This window comes from Pelodiscus sinensis, chromosome 5 (assembly GCF_052426305.1).
Source record: "Pelodiscus sinensis isolate ZL-2025 chromosome 5, ASM5242630v1, whole genome shotgun sequence".
NCBI classification, from domain to species: Eukaryota; Metazoa; Chordata; order Testudines; family Trionychidae; genus Pelodiscus; species Pelodiscus sinensis.
This window is the reverse complement of record NC_143056.1, coordinates 51,301,683-51,325,896: the sequence shown is the minus strand read 5'-3', so window position 1 is coordinate 51,325,896 and position 24,214 is coordinate 51,301,683. Positions and strand designations below refer to the sequence as shown.

The 24,214-nt window shown below is 42.7% G+C and overlaps 1 protein-coding gene across 1 annotated transcript in view; it reads left to right on the top strand.

Moving 5' to 3' along the window:
- Positions 1-16,570, top strand: part of COCH (cochlin) — a 47,146-nt gene extending 30,576 nt beyond the window's left edge. Inside the window, exons 6-11 of the mRNA XM_006116378.5 lie at positions 419-463; positions 549-696; positions 3,457-3,560; positions 9,709-9,935; positions 12,273-12,789; positions 14,465-16,570. Of these exons, the coding sequence (XP_006116440.1) occupies positions 419-463; positions 549-696; positions 3,457-3,560; positions 9,709-9,935; positions 12,273-12,789; positions 14,465-14,640 (1,217 nt within the window). The 3' untranslated portion in view covers positions 14,641-16,570. The remainder of the gene's footprint in view (positions 1-418; positions 464-548; positions 697-3,456; positions 3,561-9,708; positions 9,936-12,272; positions 12,790-14,464) is intronic.
- The last annotated feature ends 7,644 nt before the right edge of the window (positions 16,571-24,214 follow it).

Below are 24,214 nucleotides of genomic sequence, written 5' to 3'. Positions count from 1 at the left end.
GGTACAATTGGCTCCACATTAACACTTGGGGAAGGAACACCCCTAGTGGCCACCCACCTGTGCAAAAGGGACTATAACACAGACTGTGGGGAGGAGAGCGAGTTATTCACTTGCTACTCTCCACTAGGAGTAGCCCTGACTGTTTTCCAGTGCCCATGTCAACCTCTGGCCAAGTAGAGGGAAGCTGAAATGAACCATGAAAAAAAAGGATGGGGAACTTATCTCTCACCTGAGAGAGGGAGAAGCAGGGCTGGAATCACTGTTTTCTGCATACTCCTAGGAAGGTCCAGATATGTGCCACCTCTTACATGGCACCAAATACAAAGTCTTAAAAGTCTTGCACTCTTCTTGCTTCAGTTTATGCCATTGCTATTCAGCCAGGTGCTGCCTAATAATTCTGTTGTTTCCTACATTCTAGGTAAACGACTTAAAAAACCTCTTGAGAAAAAAGTTGGGAACAAAGGTAGGAAAGCACATAGCTAACTCATGCAATGCAAACTCCCATTTATTCGAATTTCAATTAATCTAATTATTTTGGGCGTTCACAGACTGTAAAGCAGATATTGCTTTTCTTATTGATGGAAGCTACAATATTGGACAGCGAAGATTTAATTTGCAGAAGAACTTTGTTGGGAAAGTAGCTGTGATGCTGGGAATTGGAACTGAAGGACCACATGTGGGAGTTGTGCAAGCCAGGTATCTACAACATTACAAGAAAACTTTAGAAACTATTAACATGAGAATGCTGAAGAATATTAAAAGTCCTATTCAGTAGACCACTACTGCATAGTCTGTTATATAATATTCTGCCCAGGAACTGTTGTAGTTGAGAAATGTCCAATGAAAATCAATTTATTATTGGGGATTTGTTGGTTTAGGCCAGGGGTCTCTAAAAATGTTCCTAATGTAAACTTCATTGTTAATAGAGAGCAAGTCTTACAGACACATACTTTTCTATCGATGATCCAGCAATATCCCCATGACAACAGAAGCAATATTAAAAATTTAGGGTTTTTTAGATGAGTTAGCAATGGAAAACAAAGAGTAGACCAAGCACCATAATACCAGGCAGGTCTATGCAAATTACCAGCAAGTTTTCTCTGGACAACTCTCAGTACACAGATCTCAGGTTGCGTATCACTTGGGCTAGGACACTGGTCAGAGCCTCTCTTTTCCAAGACCCTAATTTGTACCTAATTCCAATAATGGTATATAATAAACGAACGCTGGAGCCACCTAATTGTTTAATTTGTTCAAAATATGTTAGTGGTTTGAGTCCAGTTCTGCTTGGATGGGTGTCCAGTACACAAAAACACAACTGGAACGAATTGACAAGCAGAGTGTGACTAGGCATAGAGACCAAACCATCCTCTCATCTCCAGCAAGGGTTTCTCCATGTTAGTTTTGAGGTGAGCTGGTTTGAAAGGATGGGAGAAGTTTGTCTTGCTGCCTGCCCTGGCCTTGATCTTAAAAAACAGAACAAAAATGAGGAAGATGTCAGTAGAATGGAGACTCTAATACTTGGCTATGGTTGATAATATGACCAGTAATTTTCCATACTATGCAAAAATGGAGTAGGCATGATGGAGTATGGTTGATCAGTTTATAGCAACTGATATTTCCAAACATGGTAATGAAAATAGGGTGAAAAAAAGACTAACTTTGGATTGTATTTGGTTTACATTATAAAACTGTCAGGCCCCGCAACAGCCAGCCCAATAGCCTAATCTTTTTTTCTTTAAAAATACCTCCACCCCACACACACAAGTCTGTTTGCATATTATCTTGATTTAAGTCCTGTGTAGCTGATTTTGTGAGGTGACTATTTTCCGGAGCCCAGTCACTTTGGCAATGGCTTCTGGGCTAAAGGAAGCTTTCTCTAAAAATGGAAACATCTGGTAGATTAACGACAAATACTTTCCCACATCTTTAATTGAAAAGCCTGCATTGAATTATAGGTACCAATATAGTCAACAAGAAACAATGATAGATATTGGGTGTCTGTTATGCTAAAAAGATACTAAACACTATTAAAAATAGACACGGAACAAAGGAATCCAAAAATTTTTGGTGAAAAAATTCAAATTCAATTTACCAACATGATGATAAGCTACCATGGCAGCCTTTCTAGTTCAGTGAAAAGAAAATTGTTACAACATTACTTGTTGGCCACATTAGCAGAGAAGCCTTTGCTTCTTGGAGAATTATTATTTGGCTTCATTTATTTATAATAATTTACCTTCCAAACCATGGGATTTGTCAGGAGATTTATAAATAGCCATAACAGCTGTTTCAGAGAAAGTGTTATGTAAATGAATGGACAGAATAGTGAGGAGAGATTAAGACAGGGCCTGAGTCCTTTTCACTAAAGAACAGGAACTCTCCTGCATTCAATGGGATTACATCACTGCAAAATAGGATGAAAGGAGAATCAGTCCTCAAAGGTGGATTAATTATCTACTGGGCTGTTTTGTGACTATGTCCTGCAGAACAATGCAACTGAAGTCACCTGGAGATTAGTACATTGAAGGGGAATCAAACCTTTAAGGGGAATCATAGCAACTGCTCTTCAGTGATTCTAGAGTATCTTTTAAAAAGATGCAGGGTTAGATCCTCTTCCTGCAAGTGAATCCCTTTCTGCAGATCCCACTCTGCATAGGAATGCATTTCCAGACCTGCTGATGAGGGGCAAAGAAGTCAACTGGCCTGAAGCCCATGGCAGCTGGAGCCTTGAGTTCTTTAAATCGCCACTGGAGCTGTGGGTGGCATACACTGGCCAGCACTGAGTGGGGGCGTGGTCCAAGCAGCAGAGGGCTGGTTGCCCTGGCCTCGCCCCTTTAGCCTGAAGCCCTGCCCCTTCTGGGAGTGCAGAGTTGCCGCCCCAGTTTGCCCAGGGGCCTGGCGAATCTGTTGGCTCGCCTGTCCATCTGATACTGCATCAGGGCCTTTGCTTCCCAACAGTTGTACTTGTCAACTGCCAGTGAGACCAAAGGTACTACTTAAATTCAAATGATACAACTAATTTTTAATTTAATCTTTTTTCATCCTAAATTAGGAGTTGGGGATGAAATTCATTGCAGCTAAATCCCCCCCCCCTTTTTAATAAAGGGTACTTAGCTAGCACATCTAAAATACATACAAATTAAATTACTCTGAAACTATTTTCATTTACAATAAGTGTAAAAAATAATATTTAGCAAAAGTTTAAGATCCCCTCCTTACCTGCTAAGACCTCTGTTCTGAATTTGATTCCTTCTGCTGTCTTTGAGATAATCACAGACAATGCAAAGAGTAAGGGTCTCTACTGTGGTTTAAGAATTAATATCATTAGCCATTGCTGACAAAACTCAGAACTCTAGAGTCCACCCTTAGTAGGTTAAATGGCATTTCAGTTCTATTTTAAGATTAGTCATGTATGTCTGTTTTTTTAACTGGTTGCTTTATTTTTCCACATAGTGAGCATCCAAAAACTGAATTTTATCTGAAAAACTTTACTGCTGCAAAAGATGTTTTGTTTGCAATAAAGGAGATAGGCTTCAGAGGAGGCAACTCCAATATGGGTGAGTGGGAGCCTGATCAGAGATGGATAGGAACTAATTGTACACAAAGAATGTTATTGTTGTCACTTTGTTTTATATTAAAATGTTGGCTGGTCTTAAATCCAGTTTTTAGATGAAGTTTCCCTTCGAACACCGCACCAACACAATACAAATGTGATAGTAATTACCACTGTTTAAACAGTCAATGATTTCTTCACAGAGAACAGCTTTGTTTCTTAAAGCAAGTTTATATAGATTTAGACTGGTATGACTTGCACATCGTCTGGGGCAATCATATCACATTAGACAACATTTCTAAAGGGAAGTGGAGTATGAAGAGAAGAAGCAGAATATCTCAAATATATATGCACATTGAGTCATAAAGGAAAGTGGAAGGGTGCCCTCAGTTTCCCCCCTCCACTTCAAGTGAGCTGCCTTGGAGAATATATTTCTACAGTGCTGACTAGACCAACACATAAAAGTTCCAGTTACTTTTGGTCAGCTGGAAATCTATTGATTTGTGATTTACAAACTGCTTAAACTTCAGTGTTACCTGGAGTTTCTAAAACAAAATTTTGCTCCTCTTCTTTGAGAGCCATCCCCAACATTTGGTTGGTGTGCTGCTGCTGAGCTCTAGATCAGAGATTTCAGAGCAGCGTCCCTGGGGCCACGCATGCATGCGTCTGCAGCTGTACACTCCTAAGTGGCAAGCATTGCACATGCACAAATACCTTCTTCCCTGCTCCTCAGTTCTTTGTCTACCACCTCAGTGGATATGTATTCCCTTTCAAAACCAATTTTTTTCCTCCAGTTAGTGAATTAGTTTGCTTTAAACAACCCTTACCCCAGAAAAAAAACTAGCTAAGGACAAGGTTGTTCTCCCAGTTAACCCCTGTTGCACAACAGAAAGCCAAACAGCAACAGTTTCGGTGCACCCCATTGGACCGTGATAGCAAAAGACTTGACTCATTTGGATGCAAAGTCTTCCACTTTACAATTTTGCATTTCCAATTTTGCTGCTTTATTAAGCAAATATAACTACAGAAATTACACCAAACTCAATGACTTTATGGCCAATATTCCCAAGGCTAAAGACAACAGTTCAAAGCATCGGTATGGGAGGGCACATGATTGCCAGAATGCAGCTGCATGATCCATAGCAACAGCAGTAGTCATGAGAAGGGCTCATGACTGGGTTCCCCAAAGAGATCCAGTCTATGGTAAAAGATCTTCCTTTTGTTTGCAGACAACACCAACAAAATTCTTCATTCCACGAAGGATTCCAGAACAACGCTTTGCTCTTTAGGGATCCACAACCAGGCACCTAGAAAATGACCTCAATACCTTCCTTACAGCAGACAAGATCAACACCAAGAGAACAGAAGCAGAGGCCGAATGCAATGATGACGCCCTTCCCCTACCAACTCTCAGTCACAGCAGTCCAATAAGCAAATTTGAGCAGCAGGTCGAGGGTCGTGAGAGCCTTTCACCTATTTCAAAGCCATTATCACGAGCAAACTTGTTCCATCATCGACTGTTACCAACTGGCAACATATAATCTCTCACAGATAGCATTTCTCAATTATCTGGAGGACCTATCTTAATCCCTTCATATCTCTACCCCCTTTCCATTCCCCATCTCAGTCCCTTTTCAGGGACCACTCATGAGATTCTACTTCAGCAAGAGGTAGAACACCTCTTGCACATAGATGCGATCGAACTAGTCCCTGCACAATTTAGGGGCAAAGATTTGTACTCCCATTACTTCCTGACAGAAAAAAGATCAGGAGGTTGGAGACCCACCTTAGACCTCTGTGCCCTCAACAAATTAGTTCAGAAATGAAAATTCAAGATGGTAACGCCTGCCACTATCGTAGCAGCACTGGAACAGGACAATTGTTTCTCATCTCTTGACTTGCAAAATGCATATTTTAACATTTCCATCCACCCTGTTCACAGGAATTTTCTGTGATTTGTTGTAGATGCTCAACACTACCAGTACAAAGTGCTTCCATTCGGACTCTCTACGGCCCTAAGTGTCTTTTCAAAGGTTCTGGCGGTTGTCACAGTGCATCTGAGAAAGCAAAGCATTGTCATATTTCCTTACCTGGATGACTGCTTCCTCAAAGCGTGCTCACACAATGACTCCTGCCGTTCACTGTCAATCACAAGACACCTATTCCAACATCTCAGCCTGCAATTAAATTAAGCCAAATCAACTCTGGCGTCTACACAAAAGATCCAATTTATAGGAGTATGCCTCGACCCAACGAGGGCTACCGCATTCCTCCCTGTGGACTATTTCCAAAAAATTGTGGCGTTGGTAAACATCTTACAATCCAGCCCCCACACAACAGCGCTCAAATGCTTTTGACTCTTGGGATGTATGGCAGCATGCAGTTTTGTTGTCTGCAACGCTCATCTTCACATGAGATGTTTACAGGGATGGCTGGGGCAGGTTTACAGGCCCAATATCCACCCATTATCCAAATCCCAGTCCTCCCAACACTGGTAAAGAAATCCCTTCAGTAGTGTTTGAGTCCACACAACCTTTGTTCTGGAGTCCCCTTCCATCCGTCAGAACCGTCCATCTCCTTGATGACAGATGGGCGCCCACCTACGACATCATACAGTCCAGGGTCCATGGTCCAGCAGCGACAAGAACCTACATATAAATGTCCTAGAATTCTGTACAATCAGGAATACATATGTGAGATGTCATAAATATTACTGTGGTGCACCTTCTGGGCACCCTGAACACAATGGCAGACACACTCAGCAGAGCCCAACCAACCGAATACGAATGGCAAATGAATTTGCACATATTGTGAGACATTTTCCACTAGTAGGGTCACCCCACCATAGATCTATTTGCCACAGAATACAACAACAACAACAACAAAAAAAGTCAACCATTCTGTTCTAGGGCGGGCATCAGCAAGGGATCCATGGGAGATGCCTTCCTCGTCAGCTGGTCATCCCACCTAATGTATGCATTTCCTTCCTTCCTTCCTTCAGGGTACAGAACAGGGTAGTCCTCAAGACAAGAAACAACAAAGCTCATCCAATACTTATAGCTCCAGCATAGCCAGGCCAACCATGGTTCCCTTTTCTAATGAAAATGTCCCATGCATCACCAATCAATCCACTTACCCTCCAGTCAGGATCACATTCTTCCTCCAGGCCCTCATGCCACTCAACTAAACCTCCACTCACTACACCTGAAGATGTGGCTCCTGGGTAGTTCTCTGAGCTAGAACTGACTTGTTTACAACAAGTATAAACCATCCTTCTGCACTGTAGGGCACAGAGCACCCATAAGACTTACCTTCAAAAATGGAAAAGATTCTCAGTGTGTATGCCACCAGATAGCACCTTCAACATCCTCTTTACCTGCCATCCTCGATTATCTTCTGCACTTTAAACAAGCAGGCCTTGCAATAAGTTCCATTAAAGTTCATCTTGCAGTTATTACTACCTTCCAAGTTAAGATAGATAACTTGTCCATATTTGCACATCCAATCACTAAGAGGTTTTTAAAGGGTTTTCAGGCACTTTATCCAGAAATCAATCCAACACAACTGTGGGACCCGCATTGAGTACTGGAACGCTTTAACTTGGCCACCTTTTGAACCAATGGCCACCACCTCACTACTACATTTATCCATGAAAACCGTCTTTCTTGTAGCCATTCCCTTGGAGAGACAGATGGGAGAGATTCCAGCCCTAATGGCTAACCCCCGGTACATCATCTTTTTAAAAGACAAGGTCACTTTACGTACCTACCATTACTCCCCTAGGTACACTTATCCTTCCACCTCAATCAGCCTTCCCACCTTCTTCCCCAAACCACACGCCATTTCCTTCTAGATGAAAATGCACATCCTTGACCTGCACAGAGCTCTCTCTTTCTACCTACAATGAGCTAGACCTTTTTGAGTATCTCTGAGACTGTTCTTGCCAATAGTAAACCACAATAAGGTCCACACCCTCTCATCACCGAGACTCTCCCACTGGATTTTAGACTGTATCAAGCTCTGTTACTCCCAAGCAGAGGTGCCCCCTCCAGACAGCATAAGAGCACACTCAACCAGAGCCGTGGCTACCTCAATAGCATTCCCCTGCAAAGTACCCATAAGAAACATTTATGCAGCTGTTACATGGGCATCTAACCACACATTTGCAAAGCACTACCCACTTATGCAGGGACCTCTCTCCAACCTGAAACTCACTAAGGTGGTCCTTTCCACTGCATTTCTGCCAGATCCAAAGTCCTTACCTCCCTAACCAGGAAGTGCTACGTAGTTACCTAATGTAACCCACGGGAATATCTCTTGAAGAAAAGGAGGAGGTTGCTCACCTTGATAGTAACTGAGGTTCTTTCGAGATGAGTGTTCCCGTGAGTGCTCCTCAACCCTCTCTTCCTCCCCTCTACTTCGGAATTTGGGCCTCCTCACAGGCATCGTTCTGGAGTAGAAAGGGAACTGAGGAGCGAGGCCGGGGGAGGTTTGCACATGTGCGATGCCTGCTACCTAGGAGTGCACAGCTCCAGACATGCACATGCGTGGCCCCAGGGACACTGCTCTGAAATCACTGATCTAGGGTTTGGTGACAGCGCACCGATCTAACGTGGGAGCACCCACCGCGACACTCATCTTGAAGAACATCAGTTACTATTGAAGTGAGTAACCTCCTCTTATATAGGCATGGATGCCCGGTAGCCTTCCCAAACCACCAGGCATAGCCCTGGCCACACTCCGCCCCCTAAACACCTGCTGTAGGCATTATGGATGGAGTGTTGCTGTCCCCAGCACCCATCCTCCCCATGCTCTGGGACTGGAGAGGCAGGGCTGGGCCAAGTCATGCAGCATATCCTCCTCTGGGGTGGGGAAGGCTGGGACCATGCTGCATGCCCTATACCCTGCTTCCTTCCCGGGGCTGGAGAGGTTATTCCACATGGAGCACCCTCCTTCCTCCCCCAGTGCTCCGGGGCTGTAGAGGCTGGGCTGCACAGCACAGCCTCCTCTGCTGTTGGGGAGACTGGAGTGAGCATGCATCTGCCTGCTCCTCTCCTCTCCCCGTGTTTGGCAGGGGCAAGCATGTGCACAGCAGGCTGGCCCACCTCCCCATGGGGGCGGGGCCTCAGCAGGACTGGAGGTGGGGCTCGGTGCTTGCCTCCCCCAGCCATGCCTTCTCCCCACCCATGTATATAGGGATAAATCAATCCATAGTACCATCATATAATTTGCACTGTCCCAACTAAGAGGAACTTGTCTCTTAGTCTTCCAAAGTCCTTTTGAAAAATTCTACAGTTTAGGACGCTCTAAGTCCTCCAACTAGGCTGGCCAGGTATCTGTTTTTTTACAGGAAAATCCAATCAAAAAGGGGACCTGATGATGTCCAGTCAGATCAGTCAGGTTACTGTGGGTGGGGGAGGCACTGACTCATCACCCAAGGCCAGTCCCAACTCAACCAGGGCCACCTCCTACTTGCATCAGGTGGTTATAGCTTCCAGCCTTGGCTTGCAAATGAATCCATCTGGACCCACACAGGGCAAGGGGGAAAAGCAATCAGTGATGAAGGAAAGAGGAAAGAGGCATTAACTAGAAGGAAAGGAGGAAGGGTGGAGCCTTGGAAGAAAAAGGTAGATTAGCAGGGAGGACTGAGGGAAGGGAGAGGGGCAGGAGCAGGTCCTCAGAGGGAAGGGGAGGTTCCAGCACACCTGCTGGAGGGTCTGTTTTTTAAATATTACAAAACTGGCAACTGTATCACCAACCAGTGTAATGGAAATTATCCTGGAGCAAGAATAGGGATGTTTTTAGTTATGATTTTGAAGTTCATGGTACTCATGTTAGTGTGTTCTACCGCTGTCAAGTTAGCGTGACAAAAACCATTCAAAATTTTTAAAAACTCTTAAATTAATTCTGGCAGAACAGCTATGAAAGTTCTGTCTGAATATCTATAATTACGTATCCTACAGATCAACTAAATCATTCCACTGGCTGTTTGTAAATTTCTCTGTAGAGAGGTGGGTAGTGTTCCCAATCTCTAATGTTCCCCTCAGTTTGCCTGCTATAGAAAAAATAGATTTCAGTACTATTTGACATGTATAGAAAATCCAGTTTTTAAAATAGCTTCATCAGCTTGTCTTTTTCCTGTTCAAAACTAGGAAAAGCTTTGAAACACACTGCTCAGAGATTCTTCTCTCTGGAAAATGGAGTACGCAGAGGGATTCCCAAGATCGTGGTAGTTTTTATAGATGGCTGGCCCTCAGATGATATAGAAGAAGCTGGAATAATGGCCAGAGAATTTGGTGTTAATGTATTCATTGTGTCTGTAGCAAGACCCACAACTGAGGAACAGGGAATGGTTCAAGACGTTGGCTTTGTTGATAAGGTATGAGAGAATGTCTTCAATGTGCTTGTTGTTATTTACTCATCACTCATAGGTATTATATATTTCAAATGACCACTTTTCTTCCATTCTGAAACAGAGCACTAGTTCTCAAACTTAAAACAGGGATCCTTGCATCGCTGATTTAAATTCGTTTGGGTACCTTCTGTCCTACCCTTGTTCCAAGGCCCTACCCACTCTCACTCCAATCCTTCTCCCTCTGCTCTATCACTTACTCATTTTTTCTGGGGTAGGGAAGTGAGAGCTCTGACTGGGGGTGCAGCCTGTTGGGTAGGGCCCGAGATGAGGGGATTAAGGTGCAGGAGGGGGCTAAAGGCTGGTGCAGGGAGTTGGGAAGCAGGGTCCCAGTGGTGCTTATCCATGTTCAGGGCAGCTATGGGGGCTGTGCATTCTGCCCATGTGCCTGTAGTCATGACCTCCACAGCTCCTATTGGTTGTATTTTCTGGCCAATGAGAGTGGAGGCACTGGCACTCAGGTGGGGCGGCCAGGGGGACACCTCATACCACCCTTGCACCTCCAGCCTCCATTAGTCACATTTCCTGGGCAATGGAACTATGGAAGCAACTCTTGGGCAGAGGCCATTGATGGAGTATCCCTAGCCACTCCTCCACTTGGAGCAGGGGTTCTTAACCAGTGAGGTGCGCCTCCCCAGGGGAGGTGTGAAGGGGATACAGAGGAGGTGTGAGGTGCCTCCCAGAAAAGTTATTGCAATTGCCTTCTCACTGGATAAAATTCTAAAGTTTAGATTTCTTCATAATTAATATTATGAATTAAACTTATTAATTTCTAGAGATCAGCACACTAAAATAGCAGTGCGAATCAATCAGGCCTATGTGATGACACACTACAATAACAGTACACGAGCATTGCCCACTTTCATCTTCAAATATTACATAAATTTGTTAGGAGAAAGTTCAAAGTAAAAAGATGATATTATTCATTTAGGCATTGTAACAGGGTTCACTCACCCCACAGCGCCACCAGCATTCGGACTTGGGAATTAGCTTGGACAGCTGCATCCAGTGTCCAGCTGCTTCCCCAGGTCCCAGGGTTCAGGCAGGCCTCGGGGTTTGAGCCGGGCCTTCAGCTCAGGCCGGTCCTCCGAATTGCCAGGCACCAGTAGAGCCTTGGGTTCCTCTAGGTCAGAGGGTAGCCTTCGCTGGCCTAAGGGAAGGCAGCTGTGGGAGGCCCGGGCCAGGTCTCAGCCTCATCAGCCTCAGAGACTGGGCCCCGACTGAGCTCCCTGGCAGAGTTCTTATAGTCCTACCCATGCCCCTTAGCTTCCTGTCAGGTGAAGGGCGGGCTAGGCTGTGCACAAAATGGCTCCCAGGGGTGTGTGAACATGAAGTTCACTTTCAGGGGAGGTATGAAGGTAAAAAGGTTAAGAACCCCTGATCTAGAAGTATAGGGACCTGGTGGCTGCTTCCAGCAGCCACAGGGGACCAGAGCAGGTAGGGATTCTGCCTTGGGCATAGACAGCATTGGGATAGAAGAGGAAGAGTTGATTAGTGGTGCCTGCAGACCCTTTGGAGTTCCCTTGCAAACCCACAGGGGTCTATGGACCTCCATTTGAAAACACTGTAGGAGTTTTAAAAAGAGTTCTTCAATTATCTTACAGAATAAGTGTTCTTGATATAGAATTCTAGAGGATGATTTAAGCACTCTGGAGGAAGGATATCACTATTCAAGGTGTTTGCTGTAATTTTTATATAGCCCCATTGGTTTCATACCATTCAATTACATGAGACTCTTCATTAAAATGTTGAAAAGGATATTTAAAAATGAAGGTTTTATTAGATCCAGGTTTCCTACACATATCTATGGACATACTTTTCTCTCTCAATTTTCTGTCCATCCTTGTTCTCTAGCATAAATAGTAACAAGTAGATATTAACCTGGTTTGTCATTTCATACAGACATCTGATTATAATCTATAATTAACATACAAAATTGCATTTTCAAAATCATGAGCCTCCACAGTAAATTAGGTCATTATACTCTGAAAGCAAAATCTAGAATCCTTCATGCTTTATGTATTTGTGTATCCCATTAATTCTTTGTTGAACATTTGAAATGTCTAATTAAAACTTTTAGCGTTTTACCTTTATCTTTTTATGAATACCGCTAACTCTTAGAGACCGTTAGCATCTACAGCTCCCATTAACTTCAAATGGAATTCCAGGTGGTCAACATTTGGGGTGGGGAGAGGGGGAAGGAAATGAGACCATAGATTCCTATCAGACTTTTAAATTAAAGTATGTAGATACACCTTTAATAGTACACAACAGAAATCTCTGTATGCATTTTTTTTTTGACAGGCTGTCTGTAGAAATAATGGCTTCTTCTCTTACCATATACCTTCCTGGTTTGGTACCACCAAATATGTAAAACCTCTTGTCCAAAAGTTGTGTTCTCACGAGCAGATGTTGTGTAGCAAAACTTGCTACAACTCTGTCAATATAGCTTTTCTGATAGATGGATCTAGCAGTGTTGGAGACAGCAACTTCCGCCTCATGCTTGAATTCATCAGTAATGTTGCCAAAACTTTTGAGATCTCCGATATTGGTTCCAAAATTGCAGCTGTGCAGTTCACTTATGATCAGCGCATGGAATTCAGCTTCACTGACTATGCCACAAAGGAGAAGGTTCTCTCTGCTGTGAGGGGCATTCGTTACATGAGTGGTGGCACCGCTACTGGTGATGCCATTTCTTTCACAACCAGAAACGTGTTTGGACCTGTGAAAGATGGACCCAACAAAAATTTCCTTGTTGTTCTGACCGATGGTCAATCTTATGACGACGTTAGAGGTCCTGCCGCTTCAGCACACAAAGCAGGTAAATAACAAACCCAAAGAAAGAAACATTTCACACCTCTGTAGTCTCTCTCCCTGGAAGAGCTCAAAGTAGTTTGTAGATATTAATGAATTAGGTATCATTTTATCCCAGTAAGTTAAGTGTTGTTGCTTCTTTGGCCCAAACCATTAGCCACAATTCAAGGCCTTCAAAGTTGTTTGTTAGGATGAAAAAAAAAAAATCAATGATCTGAGCTGGGTATATTCTTGATGCAATCTTGCTTAGTTACAAATTAGACACATAAAAGCTTCTTTCCTTGAACATAGTAGAAACAGCAGCAGGCAGCTTCCCTAGTCAGAAATCTTCAACTGCGACTCCAACAAGTTCTGTACCTAAAAACCCCTGTGTAGCAAAACACTTCTTCTCTGGGTCATACACTCAATTCCTTTTCAGGCTTCCTGCTTCCACCCCACAATCAATATCCTACCCCTTAGCTTACCAGAGGTTTACCTGGCTGCAAGCAATCTGTGCTGGCTAGGGTGGGCCACACAACATGGAAATTAGACTTCTCCATTCCCTCTCCTGTGCTCTGAACACCAAACAACCCCACCTATTATAAATAATGTTATGGGACTTTTAAAGAAAATTATCTGAAGCAGCTGACATTACAGCAGATGAACCAAATATCCTATTTTCAAGCTGGAAAATGTCTTGCACTTTACTCACCAAAACTACAGCCACAATGTCTCAGGTATTTTTCTAGGCATTGCACATGAGCTATTTTCTTGTCTCATTATGCACAGTATAAATTTTGCAATTTTAGATACATAAATAAAAGCAGCTTATCAGAAATTCAAAGTCTGAAAGAAAAATATGCGGTCATCTCAAGCAAGAAGTATTCCCTGTATTGTATTAAACTTGACTCCTGCCATCATCATCTACTGTGGGGTGGCAGCAGTGGTTTTGCCAAAAAGCCTCTCTGAACTATTGTCATTTGAGAGAACAGAGCACAATAATAGTTCAGTCTTACAGTCCAATGATTACATGGGTGTCTAAAACACAACTGATCAGACTTCCACTCCCTGTGCCCAAAAGTTAATCATGTCACTACTTCTTTCAAAGATAGCATTATAAGAGTATCTGAAATACTAGCCTTATAAATAACCCCATGCTTCTTGCTGAAAACATGTTCAAATTAAAGCAAAAGATCTCCTATAGTTCCAAATACTTAGCAATCAGTGTCCAGTGGTAAAAGCCCCAGGCTATGTCTAGACTGCAAGCCTTCAGTACTTGCAGAAAAAGCAAGCCGCTTTTTCGAAAGAGAGCAGCCAGGCAGTCTGGATGTTCTCTTTTGAAAAAGCAGAGTTTGCATTACATAGCGCCTTTTTTTTCAAAAGAGCACTTTTGGAAAAAGGCATTCTTCCTTGTAAAACGAAGTTTTCCGCGGTCAAAAAAACAGCCGCGTTCTTTTGATTTACTTTCGAAAGAATGCAGCAGAAGTCTAGATACAGAGGAAAGTTTTTTTTGAAAAAAGGCCACTTTTTTTGGAAGAAACCCTGTAGTCTAGACACACACCCATTGTTTTTGGCTGGCTGAATATAATGACCTTTTGTTTTGGTCCAAATTAATTTAACAAATGTAAATCTGGAGCACTGTTTTTCTTGTATCTACAAGCATCTTGGTTTACATGTTATCTCTTTTTATTATAACATTATAGGTATTACAGTCTTCTCTATTGGTGTTGCTTGGGCACCACTGGATGATCTCAAAGACATGGCCTCTGAACCGAAAGAGTCACACAATTTCTTCACAAGGGAGTTCACAGGATTGGAGCAGATTGTGCCCGACGTTATCAGAGGCATTTGTAGAGATTTTTTGGACTCTAAACAGTAGAGGAAAGGCTGTTGGATGCCACTTTGGTGAAATGAGATCAGGACAGCTGGGAAGGTCTTTCTACTGTGCAAATATCCCATTCTTTTAATATACAGTTCAAGTCTTGGGATAAGATACAAGGAGTTACACTCTGCTTTCTAAACTCAGATAAAAGCTTCCACTGACTTCACTGCAAATTTTGCTTGATTAGGGACTACAGGATTTTGCGGAAAGTTATTCTTTTAAATGTATATTAACACTCCCGACTTTAAATCTAAAGTTAAGCAAACATCATTACACTTAAAGTACCAGGTATCAGCTGTATGTATATAAAGAAAATGCAAGATAATATTTGTGGGCTGGCATTTGTTGAATGTCTCCTCACAAATGAAAATTAATATAGTTTTAGGTTTCTAATGCCTTGTACACAATATATATCTTTTAAGTTTCTTCATTTCTTCCAGAAGGTGCTCTCACTATTGTGATGAGAGGACTAGATGGGGAATTTGTAGTTTTCACAGAAGTACAGTCAGTGTTCCATTTGTGCAACATCTACTTCAGCTACTATTAAAAGGGGTGGATTGTAAAAATGTGTATCCGTTTAAAGCAAAACAGTCTTGTTCTATTGAATGAGAGCCTTCTACAGCGAATTACATTCTAATTTGGCTGGTAAATCTGGTTTCAAAAGAAACCAAAGCCCAAGGAGCAATTCTATAAAGTATTTAGGCCTAGAAGTTACAAAGACATCTAACTCTCATTAATTTCAGTGGGAGATAGATGCCTAAATAGTTCTGACAACATGGGGCTTGGTGCTTTGGCTAAATTGTCTTCCGACTATTACTAAATACAATGGCAAAATTCCCAGTAAATTCACCCACTACCTTGCACAGTGAGTAATCATTTACATGTGGGAGTAAAATGCTACCGTACTTATTTAGTAGTATTTTACCTTGTGTTTTTACAAGTATGAATGATTGGACCAAGTTCCAGGCAGGGCCATAGAGACTAGATTAGAGCCTTCAGTTGGAATTAAGGACATACAGATTGGCATCCAAAATGAGCTCAGACCATCTATAGTCTATATTAAATTATTCAGCCAGGTAGAGGGGAGTTAAGTAGGAAGAAAGATAGGTACAGGAGACAGCAGCTGATTACTTTTAGAGTAATTATTTATGAAGCCACTTAAAACAGATTTAAACCTTCATGTTATTTTTAAAATATGAAAAACAGTTTTTTAAAAATTTCTCTTCCATTACATTGTGTACATTACATTGCACACATATGTATGTGGTTAAAATTATTTAACAGTTCACTGTAAGGCATCTATCAAGCATCAGAAGTGGACAATACATTTTGACCCAAATGTTTTTTGATAACCTGATTTATCGGAGGTAAGCTAGTTACCAAACAAAATTTTCTTGTTCAGCTCTCAATATGGGGGTTCTTTCATTGTTCTCATTTTGTTCCCTTGATTGTAAAATGATAAGCAGTTACAAATGGGAAGGGATCATATTTATCAGGCTTTTTGTAGTGTATATTTTTAATAACTTATGACTGGCTATATATTACACTAAACATGAATGGCGAAGATGCCTTGTATTTTTCTATTAATTGTTATCCTTAAATTTGTATATGACTAGAGATATATGTTATTCAGGTACTCCTGTATGAATCACCCCAGTACTCAGAGTAAAATATCAAGACTATGCAGACTATACACATTTTATGCATTTAGCTCTACTGACATGAAAATACACAAATGCAAATAAACTTTCATACTGGGATTGCAGCTAGTTATTTTAAAACTGTGTAATGCAAAAACAATTCTATTTTGAATGCCCTGTAATACATTTTGAATACATCAATAAAGCAATCATAAAGAATGCACATCATCGGTATTTTTTATTTTTTAATAAAAAGTCCCAAACTGAAACAATATTAGTTAAACACCTGCCCATGATTGTTGAGTCTAATACCAAAATTGTAACATTCCATGCTAAATAGGATGTTAAATGTAAACAATTAAATACAAACACACACAGCAGTTTGTGAATTCACAAGTTCTCTGGCACACATTTTTTTTCTTTATTGTTGAATGGACAACCACAGAGCTTTTCAGACACAGCCTTTGAACACAAAACCAGGTCAAGTTTGCATCTTTAAAACAATGTAATATTTCATTGTCAAAGTCTTAAAAGATTAAAAATATGCCCCCAGCCCTGTTGTCTATGCTTACACTGAACAAGTCAAAACAAGACAACATGGGGGCAAAAATGCTCATGTTCTCCTTCCAGCTCTGTCCCCAAGGCTCAGCCCTGCCCCCCCTTTCCTGGAAAAGGAAGGGGGGAGTCAATACCAGGCTTCCCCCAGTTGGCCAGAGCACAAGGGAGGGAGGCTGGCAGCGTGCCACCTTTGTCTTTTCCAGACCGTCTGGAATCGGCCCCGTGGCAGACTATGAATGACCATAGAGGGTGGAGGGTGTGTGCGCACCTTTTGGGTAAAAATCTGCATATGGGCCTGAAATAGGCCATTCAAAGGTAATGTTCTTTATACTACCAAGAGAGTTTATAGATGTTTCACACTGTGGAATTACAAGTTTCGGTGAGATATGAGGACAACATTATCATCTCTCGAGCAACATTTAAACGTGAATAGCTTTCTTGATCTATAGACAATTGATTATAGTAATATAGCATTATAAGACTAAGAATTAGAATCTACAAGCTAATTTGGTTTCTTCTAACAAGATATAGGTAAATCAGACAACTTTTCTTTTACCCTTATTAAAATAAAGTTAATTGAGGATTGTTAGCCTAATTAACATTTTCGTGATATAAAGTGGATTATCTTGATTACAATTGTAATGACTCTTGTTGTTATGGGTCATACACAGGTTGGCTAGTCTTTCAGTCAGTCACAGTCACTAAGAAGGCTGTTTTCATGGACAGATTTACTAAGGGACTGGTTACCATCAGTTCAACAAAAGAGATTTTTAAGAACCAAATCCAGGTCCCAAGATCAATGGGTACTTTTGTGGGTGGAAAGAGATTATCCACATCATTCATGACTTTACAGTTGTAGGATGGGCAAACATTGAGAAACCCTCAACGATGGCATGAAAAGCTACTAATGCAGCCAAACAAACCTTGAAAATAGAAAACAATAGACCTGTTTTCTTCAACTGGAAACTGCATTCCAGAGCCAGCAGAAGTGAGACAGTTTCAGGGGCAGCATTTTGGAGTCACATTAGTGACAATCTTCTCCACTTCTTGAAGATTTTCTGGTAAAATATTTCCTACTACAGTATACCTCTGCAGAACAGACAGACTAACTCCCATGAACCTCTGAGGAGCCATGGCTTGAGGCCAAGAATGCTCAGATCGGAATGCAGCTGTCTACTGACATTCTGGGACAGGAGCTGAGGAATGACTGGAAGATTTATCTGCAGACAAAGACCTAGGTGAAATAGATAGAGAAACAGTGTCTGTCTAAACCACATCAGGACAATTAGACCTTGTTCTATCTGATTTTGTCCACAACTGAGATTCAGGGACGCAAGGGAAACACATTACAAAAAAACCACTTCATCTAAATGAAGAGAGAGGCACCCCCCGCAGGGATCTGCACCCTAGACACAGACACTGAAAATACTAGATGGCATTTTTTGTTCTTAGGTATGGTAAAGAGGTCCACTTCTGGAAATCCCCAAATCTGAAAAAAGATTAAAGAGAAGGATTCAAACCCTCAAACCAATCATGAAAACTAGAGGAGCTCTGCAAATTTCACAGACTCAGGCATGAGAATCCTGCCCAGTTAGTATTTTTAGAGAATGTACACTAAGGGCTATACCCAGCCCACAGTGAGGTTAGATCTAGCCTCTAATAGGTATCAGTAAACTGAATATTTAAAAGTGTAAGTCAAGGGTGTAAGGTATTTTGTTCTGCAGTGGGCTGAAAACCTTAATGATGTGCATTTTCTTCCAAAGCACACAACTGAAAAGACCATACAGGCTTGAGAAATTCTTTAAAGACTGTGGCAAAAGGTAGATAAGAACTAAATTTGACAATGAAAATCAGTTACTTCTCTAAGCTTATGGAGATTTCAAAATGAACCAACTAGCAACAGAATGGTAGTTACACTAGCAACTCACAAATTAGCTTAGAATGGATACAAGGGGTCCCATCAAGGTTTCCTCTAACCTTTTCCATCCATTTACGGATTTTTTTCCCCATTCAGGTGTGGAATACATGTTACGTGCATTGAGGCATGCATGAATGTACACCACTAGTGGAAACAAAAAATCTAGCTGTGGGTGATCTCAAATGCCGCCTACCTGATTAGCAATCTCTCGAGCAGCCGCTCAAGTGTACAGCTTTAATGGAATCCAGTGTTCCATGTCTGACAACTAGTCATATTCACAAGTGAAGAATTTCAAACAGGCAGGCAATGTCTTGCAATCCCCCTTCCACCACAAAACAATAGAGTAATACAATAGCCAAGGGAAGTGATCAGACAGGAAAGCTAAATGTGACAAGGTGATACGTGCAGACCTGAGAGGTCTTAGAAATATCTCAATAGTAGGACAGTCTTGGGCACCACAGATGCTAAGTGTGATGGACCCAGCGGGGTCCGCACTAACCCGGGTCGGGGGATCACCTCCTCCCCCTGGCGCAGAGAGGGCAGGCGGCTGGCCCGGACGGCCGGAATAGCCCTGGTCGGGTTGAGACCCGGCGCGGGGGAACGGACCCGGCCCAGCGGCAAAGAGGGCGGGGCCAGACGCAGCCGCAGCAGGTGGGCTGGGAGCCCAGCGAGCATACCGGCTGCGCAGGGCAGGGGGCGAAGCACCGAGCCCCGACCGTTGCACAGTGGAGCGTGTGGACGCCCGAGGGGCGGGGCTAGTGTCCCCGGCGTCCTTGCCCGGGCCGCTTGAAAAGCGGCTGGGAGAGACAGCTGGGGGTAGCGCAGGGAAGAGCCGCCGAACGCCACCCAAGTAGACAAGCATTCCACCCCGCTGGAGGGCAAGAAGTCTGATGCCGGAGCCCCCAGGACGCCAGCCGGACGGGGCTGACGGCTCGGGAGTGGTAAGTGGCCCGGGCGAACCCTCCGGCAGGGCGTGGGGAGTGGAGCAACCCAGCAGCACCCCATATGCTCTGCCCCAGGCCTCCTGATTCAGCCGCTGCTGAAACTGACCAGCAGCGGCTAAATCAGGACGCCTGGGGCAGAGCAGCTGGGGGGCTGCCGGGTTGGTCCAGTAGCGCCCAGAGCGGCGCTGCGGGACCAACCGGCAGCGCCCCAGCTGCTCTGCCACAGGCGTCTGGAGAAAAGCCCAGTCTGCTGGGGGGGGGGCGTACTAGCTGTGCCCCCCCACCCCAGCAGACCAGGAAGACGCGGGCGGCGGACTGAGACGCACCGTGGTCCTGCCACCTGGGTCCTCTGCGGCTTTGCTCCCAGTCTCCCTGCCAGGGAGACGGGGAGCAAAGCCTCTGAGGACGCCAGCAGCGGGACAGCCATGGGGCATCTGGGCTGTCCCGCTGCTGGCTTCCCCAAGGCTTTGCAAAGCCGCGGGGGGGGCTCGGGCAGCGAGGCAGCCCAGGCGCGCTGATGGCTTTGCAAAGCCTCGGGGAAGCCAGCAGCGGAGCAGCCCAGGCGTGCCTGGGCTGCCTCGCTGCCCGAGCTCCCCCCCCCCCCCCGCGGCTTTGCTCCGCGTCTTCCTGGTCTGCAGACCAGGGAGACGCAGAGAAAGCCCCGGAGTACACGGGCGGCAGGACCGCGAGGTCCCTCAGTCCGTGTCCTCTGGGGGAGCCCCGTTCGTAACTGCGGATCCGACGTAAGTCGGAGCCGCGTAAGTCGGGGACTGCCTGTAACTAGTAACTGCTCAAGAAAAGAAAGAGTTAATACCTTTACAGCAGATGCAGTCATATATTGTAGAAAAAGTTAAAAGTACCAGATAAATCTGAGATTTATTTGAAGTACTTTAGACTTCTAGAGACACTCGTTTATACAGAATTTCACAAGGAACATATGGGGGTAAGGGAGTATATGTACTGATGCAAGCAGGATCCAAAATAGCCAAGTCCAAGCAGCCCTTGCTGAAGCTAAAACAGTGAGTTATGCTAGCAGTTATGTTCTGAGAAACAAAACAAGAAAGTCAGACAGGACTGAATACATTATAATACTAATTATGTGATACTGGAAAACTATTTTAAATGCTTTAATCTATTACACATGTTACTTCTAAGTTAAAAGGGTCAGAAGAATTGAAGTAGCCAAAACAAAGAAAAAGAAAGCAAGCCAGACAGTTATAAAGATCAGAAGTGACTTTATTGTTAGCTAATATAACTTCTAGATAATTTTGTATTTATACTAAGTTGTATAACTTTCAACTGTATTTCCCAGAATACTTTGTCTTCATGTCAAAGTTTTTATTGCAGAATGTTAGTTAAATTGTTCCAACCTTTCTTTGGAAGCGGTCAGAAGATAGATGTGTGTTCTGTTAAGGAATGTTATCTAAGAATTGTGTGGAAGCTCAAAGCAATTCATGCCTCTATTGCTCGTTTACTGCCATGCAGAATGGCACTGTAATCAAACTAAGAAAATGTGGTGAGGTTATCATTATCAACAGGGCTCGACAAATTATACAATCTACTCGCCCGTGGCGAGTAGATTGTAACCCGTAAGAGCCGGGTTCCGACGATCTGCGCATGCGCAGATCGCAGGACAGCACGGCTGGCGAGTGGGGCTCACCGCGGTTCGGCGAGCCCTGATCATCAATGTTCCCTCTAATTTTTCTATCCATGTGCAGAATAAATTTTATGTGCACAAAGGCAGGTAGGGATGTGCACCACCAGTAGAAACACATGCTGTCAGCTGTGAAAACTCTGCTAATCAGCTGGGTAGCATTTGACTTACTCCTGAGTGGCTGGCCAAGTGCTCAGCTTACAGGGAGTAAGCTGGTGATCAGCCTCCATGAGGCAAGAGAAGGTTAATGTGGCTCAGAATGGCTTAAGTAACCTGATCGGTCACACTTGAAGAAAAGCTAGGCCTGGATAGTCAAGGTCAGATTGAGGATGGAGCACAGCTAGGCAAGAAGCAAGTGACACTGATAAGGCGAAAAAACCGTGGACTGAAAGAGGCTTCAATGTACAAGCCTGCAGTCACCCTCTAGGATTGAAGAGGGACATGAAGGAACATGAGAAGAGTAGAAGCCCTGGGATCCTGGCTCTGAGGGGTTTACCCAGAAGGGTAATGGAGTGGAAGCCTGATAGAGTAGGAAAAGGGAAGGGGAAACAGGTAATGCAAACCTGAGCTGGAATCTGGAGGTAAGGGGAGGGCCTGGGTTCTGGTACCCACCATTGAGAAAATGGCATAGTTTTGAATTGGAAGACTGCTGGGAACAGCTTTCCAGTGAGCCTTTGATAACCCTGGAAGCAGAAAACCATAGTAATCTGGCCTGAGAACCAACCGATAACACCCAGAGAAGCCCTTGAAGGATCAGAAGATTGCCTCACAAACAAGGGACAGAAGAGGCTTTAGATCAGGAAGTACTATTCCCCAGATACAGGCATAAGGAAGATCCCACTGCAAGAGAGCCCATTACAGTAAGAGAAAAGGGAGACAGAACTATTATTGTCTCCTTGTCTTCTACTATCTATTTTAGAGTTTGCTGTTGATCAAGAACTCCTCCTAAACAGTTGAGCTAGGACCACCAACTTTGGAATACAGCTTCCTATTATCGTAATTTAAAGCAAGGTAAGAGTTTGGCTATGCCAGGAAAATGGGAAGTGCCTGGAATGGAATTGCTCCTCATAAAACCAAAGACAGAACCACCAAATCAAGTACAGTCCTAAAAATCAACATAAGTGAGTGAATGTTGAAAGAGAATAAATTAAGATGAGCGAGAGAGACAGAATGTACCTGGAATAGGATTGCTTCTCAATAAACCTTACAGAAAAGAGATAAAATGGAGAAATCTGGAGTAGTGCTCTGTTTTGGCACAGCTAATCAAGGCTTAAGGTTTGAAAACTAGAAGAATATTATTGGAAATCGAACTGACGATAGCCCTTTTTGTTAAAACATAGCAAGAGTTGACTGGGATGAAGACAAATATACATTTGATAGAATTCCTAATCCCTTTTTAAGAAATACAAAATAAAATAAAAATAACTCTATTTTTGAAAACTACAATCATTTAAATAAAGCATGTACATTTTCCATTTATTTAAAAATATTTTTTCATGTATTTAAAAATATTGAGTTAAAAGACCTGGGCAATGCCAGGTAAATCTGCTAATTGTTTTATAATGGGCAACTGGTATAGTATTTTCTATCAATGTAGCATAGAATAGATGCTATTTCTCTTCCATTTACAAAACGTTATGTTTATCCAAGTCAAACACTTATTGTTTAAAGATAAAAACCCATCCACAACCAAGTAAAATATTTCTTCTACTAATGGGGGGGGGGGGTCTAATAACTTTTCATATTAGACTGGAACACATTGTTTTATGAAGACAACACTGAGGCTGGTTTTCCAGTTTGGTCCATTATTTCATCAAATCAGTGACTCTGAACAGCTAGATGTCAAGGTATCAAGCATCAGCTGGCTTGGTTCATTATCTTTCTGATGACTAACCCAATTTGTCATCGAAGAATGCCAGTATGGAAACAGGCTATTTTAATTACACAGTCCTTCTGATTTACTTTAAAAAGTGCAAGTTCTTAGTCCGCAAAGTGAGTTCATATGAAGGAGACTTGACCTTGTAAGAACAACGATCTTCAGCATGTGGCAACAGTTAATTTCAGAAAGTGTTCTATAGCTATTAAAAAAAAAAAATCAATTCTCTGTATCATTGCCATTTTGCTTTTAAACTAGAGTTTCAATTTCTTTATGTGCCAGACTACCATACATTCTTCCATACTTACTATGAATGCAGAATAAATTTCCTGAAAATTCCCAAGTAAATCTATTACATAACTTTTTATATTAGCCAAATTTGCTCTAACCACCTCAAGTTATCAACAGAAATAATTAAAACATAAGATGAAAAGGTAAGAGGTGTTGCTTATTTAAAAACCAGCAATAATGAATATTTGCTGATGACAATCATTATATAGGGCCAAATGCCTATTTTGGGCCACACTGGGCTAAATTAAACAAATACCAAGATGATGTTTAAAAAATAATCTGACTTCTGTTCATATACATTATCATCGGTTTGTTCTGAATTAGTGGTAACTTCTCAAGAATAGAAAGTTAGTTTCAGCTCAAGGGACTGCACTGTGCATCAACTGTAGAGGACACAGAATATGGAAAACGTACCTCCATTCATCCTCATCTTGCCTCCAATCTTCCTTGACTATATTTCTGCTGTCGTATATGCTATCCTGATAGGATGGTTAGAGATCTTCAATGAGAGTAAGAAACTGAATATTTATATGTAAGCAATATAAAGAAGTTTGTATTTTCACAGTGTTTATCACATGACTAGAAAAAGATAGTCTAATGAACCATTTAATATACAATTCACTATCAAGTGGACCATTTACTTTCCTAATTGAGAATCCAATCTTCAGATACTTACTGATGCTCTGTTCC